The 10646-nt window shown below is 41.4% G+C and overlaps 2 protein-coding genes and 1 long non-coding RNA gene across 11 annotated transcripts in view; 2 read left to right on the forward strand and 1 right to left on the reverse strand.

The window, feature by feature from the left end:
• The window catches only part of LOC138948610 (neuralized-like protein 4), a 197164-nt gene that overhangs the window by 148138 nt on the left and 38380 nt on the right, over nucleotides 1-10646 (forward strand). Inside the window, exons 10-11 of one of the 9 annotated variants that reach the window (XM_070320170.1) lie at nucleotides 4690-4866; nucleotides 5983-8142. The exons of the other annotated variants lie outside the window; for them this stretch is intronic. Coding sequence (XP_070176271.1) covers nucleotides 4690-4866; nucleotides 5983-6015 — 210 coding nt within the window. The 3' untranslated portion in view covers nucleotides 6016-8142. Of the gene's footprint in view, nucleotides 1-4689; nucleotides 4867-5982; nucleotides 8143-10646 lie in introns of those variants that run through there. 9 annotated transcript variants of the gene reach the window in all.
• Nucleotides 1-10646, reverse strand: part of LOC138948617 (uncharacterized) — a 148540-nt gene that overhangs the window by 118329 nt on the left and 19565 nt on the right. The window lies entirely within an intron of this gene.
• The window catches only part of LOC138948612 (tripartite motif-containing protein 2-like), a 51297-nt gene continuing 50084 nt past the window's right edge, over nucleotides 9434-10646 (forward strand). The window contains exon 1 of the mRNA XM_070320180.1: nucleotides 9434-9452. The gene's annotated coding sequence lies outside the window, so the exon portion shown is untranslated. The remainder of the gene's footprint in view (nucleotides 9453-10646) is intronic.

A 10646-nucleotide genomic window follows, 5' to 3' on the forward strand; every position in this document is an offset into this window, starting at 1 on the left:
TGTCTCTGTGTGTCTCACCGCCTGTCTGTCTCTGTGTGTCTCACCGCCTGTCTGTCTCTGTGTGTCTCACCGCCTGTCTGTCTCTGTGTGTCTCTCACTGTGTGTCTCTGTCTGTCTCTGTCTGTCTCTGTATGTCTCTGTGTGTCTCTGTGTGTCTCAGTCTGTCTCTGTATGTCTCTGTGTGTCTCTGTGTCTGTCTCTGTCTGTCTCTGTCTGTCTCTGTCTGTCTCTGTATGCCTCTGTCTGTCTCTGTCTGTCTCTGTCTGTCTTTGTCTGTCTTTGTCTGTCTCTGTCTGTCTCTGTGTGTCTCTTTATGTCTCTGTCTGTCTCTGTCTGTCTCTGTATGTCTCTGTATGTCTCTGTCTGTCTTTGTCTGTCTTTGTCTGTCTCTGTCTGTCTCTGTATGTCTCAGTCTGTCTCTGTCTGTCTCTGTCTGTCTCTGTCTGTCTCTGTATGTCTCAGTCTGTCTCTGTCTGTCTCTGTCTGTCTCTGTATGTCTCTGTATGTCTCTGTCTGTCTTTGTCTGTCTTTGTCTGTCTCTGTCTGTCTCTGTCTGTCTTTGTCTGTCTCTGTATGTCTCTGTCTGTCTCTGTCTGTCTCTGTGTGTCTCTGTGTGTCTCTGTCTGTCTCTGTCTGTCTCAGTCTGTCTCTGTCTGTCTCTGTCTGTCTCTGTCTGTCTCTGTCTGTCGCTGTCTGTCTCTGTATGTGTCTGTGTCTCTGTGTGTCTCTGTCTGTCTCAGTCTGTCTCTGTGTGTCTCAGTCAGTCTCTGTCTGTCTCTGTCTATCTCTGTCTGTCTCTGTATGTCTCTGTGTCTCTGTGTGTCTCTGTCTGTCTCAGTCTGTCTCTGTCTGTCTCTGTCTGTCTCTGTCTGTCTCTGTATGTCTCTGTGTGTCTCTGTCTGTCTGTCTCTGTCTGTCTCAGTCTGTCTCTGTCTGTCTCTGTCTGTCTCTGTATGTCTCTGTGTCTCTGTGTGTCTCTGTCTGTCTCAGTCTGTCTCTGTCTGTCTCTGTGTGTATCTGAGACTGTGCCAAAAGGTGACGTTTTCATGTCAGTATGTCCCAAATGACATCACCAGTACATTTTTCATTCTATCTAATCTGTTTTCGTTCTATTTTTTCTAATAACATGCGTTAACAATTGATTGCCAACTGGAATGGAAGAGCACAAAAAGTGTAACTTGATATGTAGTTTCTCTAGAGGGAAAAACATCTTCCACTTTCATGTCAGTGTGTCCCATGCAACATACATTTGCCAAACAGCTATGTGCAAGTAGATTATTTGTTAGTGGTATAGAAAATACTGATCAACAATTAAAGTCAGTTTTCAAATTCATTTTCTACCTATTTCTTATTTGTTTATTCTGTTGGCAATGGTGAAATGTCAGCAATCGTGTGTCATTCGGGACAGTAGACATGACACCTGACCTTTTGGCACAGTCTCATCTGTCTGTCTCTGTTTCTCTGTCTGTCTCTGTCTGTCTTTGTCTGTCTCTGTTTCTCTGTCTGTCTCTGTCTGTCTCTGTCTGTCTCTGTCTGTCTCTGTCTGTCTCTGTCTGTCTCTGTATGTCTCTGTATGTCTCTGTCTGACTCTGTATGTCTCTGTGTCTCTGTGTGTCTCAGTCTGTCTCTGTCTGTCTCTGTCTGTCTCAGTCTGTCCCTGTCTGTTTCTGTCTGTCTCTGTCTGTCTCTGTCTGTCTCTGTGTCTCTGTGTGTCTCTGTCTGTCTCAGTCTGTCTATGTGTGTCTCTGTGTGTCTCAGTCTGCCTCTGTCTGTCTCTGTATGTCTCTGTCGGTCTCTGTCGGTCTCTGTCTGTCTCTGTCTGTCTCTGTCTGTCTGTCTCTGTCTGTCTCTGTCTGTCTCTGTCTCTCTCTCTCAGTCTGTCTCTGTATGTCTCTGTGTGTCTCTGTCTGTCTCTGTATGTCTCTGTATGTCTCTGTGTGTCTCTGTCTGTCTCTGTATGTCTCTGTCTGTCTATGTATCTCTCTAACTGTTTCTGTCTATCTCTGTATCTCTCTGTCTGTATTTTTCTGTATGTCTCTGTATGTCTCTGTCTGTATCTGTCGGTCTCTGTCTTTCTGTCTCTGTATGTCTCTGTCGGTCTCTGTTGGTCTCTGTCTCTGCTTCTCGTCTGATTATTATCCATGTATGTCTGTCTCTGTCTGTCTCTGTTTCTCTGTCTGTCTCTGTTTCTCTGTCTGTCTCTGTCTGTCTCTGTCTGTCTCTGTTTCTCTGTGTCTGTCTGTCTCTGTTTCTCTGTCTGTCTCTGTCTGTCTCTGTCTGTCTGTCTCTGTCTGTCTCTGTCTGACTCCCCTTCACGTGTTAAATCTCTCACCAAACCCCTTTTGTCTGTCGCTCGGTCTGCCCCTCATTAACCCACAACCTACCCCCCCCCCCCCCAACACTTGTGTGTAATTTCACAATCACCCGTTCGTTTTAAACCGTAGACTGTCTCTACACAACGGGATTTGTTTTGTCTTGTTTATCAGACTGCTGATGATATTGGCCGAATGCACATAATATAAGATGTTTGATGGGTTGTTGACAGACCAGTTTTTTTGTCTGTCCGAGGGGGAGCATATCGTCTTTTGTTTCATATTTATTGACCAAGGCCGAAGGCCGCGGTCAATAAATATGAAACAAAAGTCGATATGCCCCCCGAGGACCGACAAAAAAGCTGGTCTGTCAACAAACCACCAAACATCGTTTTTGTCATCATTTTGGTAGTGAGAAAACAAGTGCACAATCAACCCAGGGAGCCATGCTTTGAAACACGGGTACCGTGCGGATAACCACTGGCAATCAAAGATGGCGTGTGAAAGCAACTTTCTGTGTTTTTGAGTTCATTAACTATTGGGATGAATATATCAGATTTGAGGATGCACAGTTCTGTAGGTTCATCTTGGTATTCCACCCCCTCGGCTTTCTGTTGTAAATATTAAGCTGAGTGATCGAATGTGGAAGCTACGTTTGGTCAAAGGTCACAGAAGATTTGCGTCGTGCAGCGAAGGAAAAGAATCGCGATCTTGTTTCCGACTCAGTACCTCTTTGTTTTTCATTAGACCTGTCATTCTGCTTGCTCGGCTTTGTTAGATGTTTGCATATCTTGTTGCTATTTTCTTTGCTTTTATTATTGTTTCTTATTTGTGCTTCGTTTATCGATACAACGTCTTGTGCACGGGTCAAAATGTGTGTGTCAGGGGTCGTGTTTCCCCGAACGTCTGTGTATCGAAACACAGATACACGCACTCCATGACTCTGTAAGAAGACAAAACATATCGCTAGGTTTCATTTGTTTTTGATGAATGTATGACCTTTCATGAAGTAGTTTGTTTTTGTTTTATGTTTACTTTTGCCAGTTTGCCAGTTCGTTTTTGGGAACTTTGCAAAGCAGTGTCGTGTCGTCTGTTTAGGTCTGGGGAAACACCAATGAAAAGAGCCGAAGAATCCCCGAGCGTTTCTATTGGGTTTGCTTTTGATTATCCATGTATAACCTGCTTCCTGCAACTATGGTAACCGGGGATTTATTGCCTAGGGAACATGAGATTTATTTCCCAGGTGCTTGTGAATGAAAACTCGTGAAAATGATGACAATATTATATACTCGTACACACTGTAAATGGTTTTTTTAAATGTGTGTGTGTGTGTGTGTGTGTGTGTGTGTGTGTGTGTGTGTGTGTGTGTGTGTGTGTGTGTGTGTGTGTGTGTGTGTAACAGGTACAGCTAAACGAGATAAACAACACTTGGAATGACACCTTTCTGGGCGTGGTGACCAAGAGTCCTGACACCTTCACCTTGCATCGCACCTTCTATGATCCCAACCTTGCAGCGCTGTGTGTCACGCCTTACGATGTCTGCATCTTTGGTGACACGGTGAGCTGTTGACACGTGTGGTGACTGTTGTGCTGTGTGGCTACCAGGCTGGTTGGTGTGCTTTTGCTGCATCGTTTCAGTCTTGTTATATGCTTTTGCTTTCATCTATTCTAATATCATCCTTGGAATTATAGTACTGTATTAAGCTTCGTTCATTTGTTATTTTCTGGTTTGCTTTCAAAACAAGCAGTTTAAACGATGGACAGACAGACTGACACACACACACACACACACACACACACACACACACACACACACACACACACACACACACACACACACACACACACACACACAAACACACGTCTAAGCATCCTCTCTCTTGTTTTGAATATCGACGTCGTCATGGAATTTTGGCAGAACCACGTTTAGACAGCTTTTCAGCAGCATGCCAAAACTGAGTATATATAAAATGAAATTGAGTTGATATGTGTACCTGGTATGGATAGAAAGATAAGCTAGTGTTGAATCCTGTATTTTCCATTGTATTTTAGAGAATGTTTCTCGTTGAAAATGATTTACCTAGTCTTAAGCATAAAAAACATCAAAATCGCGAACAATGGAGTTACGCTAAATATCCATGGCAGGACGACGACGATATGTGTTTCTGTCTGTATCTCTGCTTGTTTCTCTCTCTTCGTATGTCTCAAGGCTGAAATTGCGACCATGGCCTTGGTGACACATTGACGGCATATGTATGTACAACTTGATAGTTTGCAAACAAGTTGGTTGAGTAAATCACAGAGAAAAACCATGATGCAGAAGACAAGAAACTCGATCAAGCAGTCAGTGCATTATTCTGACAACACTGTGTTGCAGGAAGATGCTGAGTGGTCAGTACTGAAGAAGTTAACAGCGGGCAGTAAGGTGGGACTGGCAGTGGACACGGACAGAAGTCTGCACCTCTATGTTGACGGCAAGCACCAAGGGGTTGTCGCCCCTGACATACCTACACCCTGCTACTTCATGTTTGACATGTACGCGTACTGTGCAAAGGTAATGACGTTATATCTGCTGCTTTTGTCAAGTGATGCATTTTTATTTATAGTGTACAGAAACAAAGCCGTCCAGGTTATCGTATGAAAACACCAATCCATTGCATTCCCTAATATTACTAAATGTTGAACTATGCGGTCTCCAATTGGTCTGTTTTGCAGCATGTTGTCTGTCTTGGGGTACGTATCTAGACAAGCTGTGCTGCAGGGACTGTTTGCTTAGTAGACTTGGTGTGTCTACATTAATGTTATGGCCGAGACTACTTGTGGGTCTTGCACTTGTTTATTTTCATAGAAGATAGGGTGCATCCACATTGTTTAGTGTGTGAAATATCCTCCTTTGCGATTTTACCACGAAATAGAGGAAGAGACCCGACCACTTTTCTGTTTTATGCTGATAACTAGCTTGTTTTCTAGCAAGGAAGATCCATGTTATGCTCAGTACTGAGTTTTACTTTTATCAGTTAACCGTTATCCCAATTAAAGTTAATTAGCTTTGATAAATATTGAGCAAAACATAGATGCAGAACATTTCATAACTGGTCCATATTAGGAGTCTGGGTGCCTTATATGGACCAGTGAAGAGGCCATCAGGAATTATTGTAAAAAGCCCAATATACTTCAAAATCACATGATACAAGACGAGACAGACAAATTTAAATATGCATCAGATTTATTTGGTTTGGTTTGATGAAAGTATTTCTTTAAAGACTCAGGGCCGGGTTTAAAAGCAGAGCGGAGCGTGCCACATCAGCCGGATGTCCAACCCTTTTCACAAAAAGCGCTCTCACTCGAAATACTATTTTGGAAACAAGAAACTAAAGAAACGTACCAACAATAGACAGAAACAACTTGAATGATCAACTTGCACGTAATGAAGACTTTTAGATATATTTTTTGTGAAAGCTTGATTTCTAGTTATAGGTTATCTTCAGCATACTTCATAGTGCATGACTAAAACCAGTCTTAGTCTTTTCTTTACTTCTATGTGTTGAAGGAGGTCCATGTTAGGAAACACACGCATCCCGTGAGGTTTTTCTAACTTCATAAACATTTAAGAAAATGCTAATGTTCATTTTGTGTGACCTGAAAAATTGGTTTTATCCCATCTTTTCAGGTGACCGCTCTGCCTGTGACGTCAGTTCCTTAAGTTCACCTCAGGCAACGCAGACCTTGTCTAAACTGCAGTCTTTGTCGTTGGTGTGTGTGTGTGTTTGCTTGTGTTTTTAATTATACTGTATCAAATGACCTCTCGATTCATGTGGCCTGTTGTTGCTTTGTAGCCTGCTGGGGGAAGCGTTTGGAAGCATGTGTCTTCTTTTCACAGAAACATGTCTTTGTTCATTTAATTTCGGAAACTATGTGTTTTTACCTTTTATGATAATATGATGTTATGTGTACATGTTAAAGGTAAAACATTCCAGCTGATTTGATGTGAAGAAAGGTATGGAAAAAGGTGGTCGTTATCTTCATGTATTTAAGAAAAATATGTGCTGAGTTTTTGTCATTTATGATACAAAAGAACAAGAATATGAAAGGCAGGGATGTGGCAGCTGATAAAATATTGTTGTCAGAACTTGATTTGCCAATAATAATTCTTTTTTTGGAGGGATAGTTTATAAAACTCCTTTAGTGCATGTATGGTTGTTTTGCGACAGATTGCAGCCATGCCAGGTCTACAATGGTTTAGGAAAAAAAGTCAGTTTAGAAAGGCCCTCATAAAGATAGATGTCAAGCCATTCTCGGCCCAATCTTATCTGGAACCCTGTACACTTTAAAGCCCTTTGTATGGTGTTTTTATCTAATCTAGATGAAATTGCCTCTATGGATTATGAAAATAAAATGACGGAAATTCAAGGCTTGTCATGTAGTTTTGGTATACAATATATCTAACTGGGTGTTGCAAAGTGTTAATGATAAAAGGTTTGGTTTTGCCCTACGTTACCCATTTATTATTTGCCTGTTTGACCCTGAGGGTAAGCTTGACAGCAACTCCGACCACTTTTGATGGTTTTGGATCACAATGTCTGAATAATAATGATTGGTATGTGTATGATACAGGTTGGTATGTGTATGATACAGGTAGAGGCAGAACGTATTTTAATTAGAAGATACATTGAACGTGGTATTTTAGCAGTTCGTTATGTAGTTTGTCAAAATGGATAGTTTTCATATTTTGAAAGCAAAATACCCAGGGCTTACGTAAACTTTAATTTTGTTTGTGAGATTGCAATTAAAGCCCATGAAGTTTGGTCGGGCTTTCTAGGTTGGTTACACACACATCTTGCAAAGTGCTACAGTTTCACTTTTTAGTAGAAGTCATCAGTGTATTGGTGAAATGAAAACAACAACGTTACCGTGAAGGAGAGTATGTTATCATCAAGATGGTACAATTATTGTTGACCAATATATAGTATACATGTCAACTTGTGGCGATGGTAGTTTCTGAATTGCTGTGATTAATCTTCACAGGTCTTTTTGTACTGTATGAACATAGATGATTTAGCTATTTTTGTTGTTGTTGTTGTTGTTGTTGTTGTTGTTGTTGTTGTTGTTGTTGTTGTTGTTGTTGTTGTTGTTGTTGTTAATTGTTGTTGTTACTATTAATGTTGTACCTGTTCTTCTTCTTCGTGTCATTATAAATGATTATTATTACGTGTATTGTTACTACTTATTTGTGCCATTGTTCCTTAATTTTTAGAGCCGTAGTGAATTATTTGATGTTTGTTATTGAAACAATTATGCGCGTGCTTGATAGCAACTCTTGTCAGATAGAAACAACACGCAGACGAACATTTGTATTTGAGATTTCTTCTGGTTATTTAACTAAGAACATTCTCTGCACATTATGCTTGACTGATTTATTATAGGAAGACAGGTGTTCTAGCTAAGGGTCGTCACTTCGTTTGTGCCAATGTTTGTTTGATTTTGGAAACGTCAATTACCGATCTTGTTTCTCATTTGAATTTAAGAGCTCAAAGCTCAGAATAGTTTATTTGCCTTGGGCAACGAGCCCTTCGTGCGAAAGGGTTAACAGGGAGGGGGGGCGGACAACAGGACGAACACTTCATTTGGTTGTTGTATGAAAGTGATAGGCAGCAAAATTCTCGAGGAAGACAAGTCTTGACACACTGTTGTATGCAGCTTGAACACTCTTTGGAATAAACGTTGGAAACACATTGCACTTTCAAACATTTTCTGCGTTCAATGCTAAAGAAACCTTAAAAGCAGAATTTAAATGTAATTCTAAATAAACATCAAGTGCCTATCTTAATAAGTGTGCATTCTTGCGTGTGTTTGTACATGTGTTGTGATGTGATGTGTGTGTCTTTGTGTGTGTGTGTGTGTGTGTGTGTGTGTGTGTGTGTGCATGGCAGTGAGACAGACAAAACACCTCAACTGATTATTAAAACAACAGTAAATCCATGAACATGTACAACGCAAACTGTTGACTAAAAAAACCCAGTAAAGCACTGAAAAGTTACAACTCAACTGTTTACTCAAACATCAGTAAATCCATGAAAAGGTACAACTCAACTGTTAACTCACACAACAGTAAATCCATGAAAAGTAAAACCTCAACAACTCGCTAAAACAAACAAAACAGTTCCCTTGTCGTAATATACATCTTGTTCTCGTCAACACTCATTTTACACTAAAGACACATTAAACACATAATAGAATAATCATGAATAAAGAAGAAAGACCGCATTTAATATTGTGTGTGCATAACAGCTGCGTACACATGCACCATTACAAACAGTGCACATTCTTTTGATCAGTCTTGTGATAGCTTGTCACGTGACCTTACGCCGAGACGCCCCCGAACAAGAGACACACACACTGAGCGAGTTTTGGCGTCAACTAAGGTGACTCGAGTCGAACCGGAGGTCGCAAAAACTCGGTCCGGTACGACTGGAGTGACGTCACCGGTTAACCAACTTTCAACCTTGCTTCCTGCGTAGGGTCTCTCCAGTTCCAAGATGGCTGCCAAGGCGAGGTGAGAAACTTCTGCAAATATTTTTTGACAAAGTTACGGATTGTGAGAAGACATTTGTTGTAAATCACTTAGCCTTTCAAAAATTAAGGATACTGGGTTGGATACTGTCTTGGTTTTAATGCATTTTATTTTAGCAGTGATGTTTATTTTGGGAAGAAATGAGGTCAACAGGAGTTTGGGTGCGATTTCGGCTCAAATGTACTTTAGCGCCCTGAACTTTTACCCGGCTGTTTTGCGCTCGATTTTCACGCTCACTTCTTCATTGACGTTCGAATCGATAGTTCGATGTTTTGGCATTACATTCACATCAACAATAAAACAGTACTGCTTGTTCATCATCGTCGTCCATCAACTCTCCACAACAGTAAATCCGTAACGCGCTTGTCGCCATCTTGTTGCAAGGGACGCGACTGGACACAACCCAACAGCGTTTCCGCGAAGAAAAAAACCAGACATGCGCAGTGACCCTACCGTAGCTCAACCCTGTTCCTCGCGAAAACTCGCTCACCGCTACCCGCGCAGAGCTCGCCAGAGTGTCATTGTGGGCGGATCAGACTAGTGTGTAGCTGTTTCATTCAGTTTGTTGGGTAAGTTTCATTTCTACGCTTCATGTTGTCGATCAGGTAAACACGTCGTGATACCGCTTACTGCCTGTCAGAACTAAATCAGCAAGCAAGTTAGTGCAGAAAATATATAACCTTGCGAAAAGCAGAGTGTCTGTGTTGTCACTGTGCAGCTATTTTCGGTTTCCATTTCCCAGCAATGTCGATCAATAACAATGTAGGCTACATCTGGCTACCTGCGCTGAACAAAGAACAAGGTTGAACATCGTGCACGGTGTGATACTTTCGTCGTGTTACATGTTTGAGACAGCTTCATGATTAACACTATCGGCATGATTTAAGTTGGTGAAATGGACTTTAGCACACACATTGATTTCTCTGTGTCTGTGTGAATCGCTTCACTTCCTGGTTGATCCAAGGGAGGCAATTAATCCCCCTGACATGTCAGACCTAGTTGTCGTTGGTGCAAGTTGTCTCTCTTAGACCAGTGTAAGTACTGAAGTAGCAGCTCATGTCCATATTTTTCTTTCACCTCCAGTCCACTCCACACCTGCTAGTAATAAGAGGATGACGCATTTTCTTGTGTTAAACAAACCAGATTTATTTCAAATTAAGTTTACGCTCTCAAGTCTGCATTTTGTGCCTATTTTGAATGTGCTTATTTATTTTTTAGCAGTCTGTTCTGTGTAGCTTGTTGCTGCATGTGCACGATGTAGAGAATTGTTATATCCCTTTGAAGATGTCAGTGTGTGTGTGTGTGTGTGTGTGTGTGTGTGTGTGTGTGTGTGTGTGTGTGTGTGTGTGTGTGCGTGTTTATACAAAACCACAACAAAAACAGCAGCTGCTAACAACATCTACAATAGCATTCAAACATACTCAGGTACAGGCTGATAAGCAGACAGACATGCGCACATTGAGAAAATATTTAGATAACCCGCAAGAGAAAGGCATTTGAGAAAAAAAAGAGTAAATTTTAAGGGGCTTATTGTCCGTCAGGTCTTAATTGCCTATATTGGACATGAATTGGTTTATACGATTCGAGTTTTACGCCCTCACGGCTTTTTGATGTTTGCGTGTTTAGGTGGTATCAGCCATCTGCACTTATGGTAGAATGACCAAGATCTTTAACGTGCCATTGTGGTGACACGGGGGTGGAAGATGGATACCGTCTCTGGGTCTGCACATAAAGTTGACCCGTGTCCGTCCCGGCCCGGATTC

This window comes from Littorina saxatilis, linkage group LG15, assembly GCF_037325665.1.
Source record: "Littorina saxatilis isolate snail1 linkage group LG15, US_GU_Lsax_2.0, whole genome shotgun sequence".
In the NCBI taxonomy this organism is placed as follows: domain Eukaryota; kingdom Metazoa; phylum Mollusca; class Gastropoda; order Littorinimorpha; family Littorinidae; genus Littorina; species Littorina saxatilis.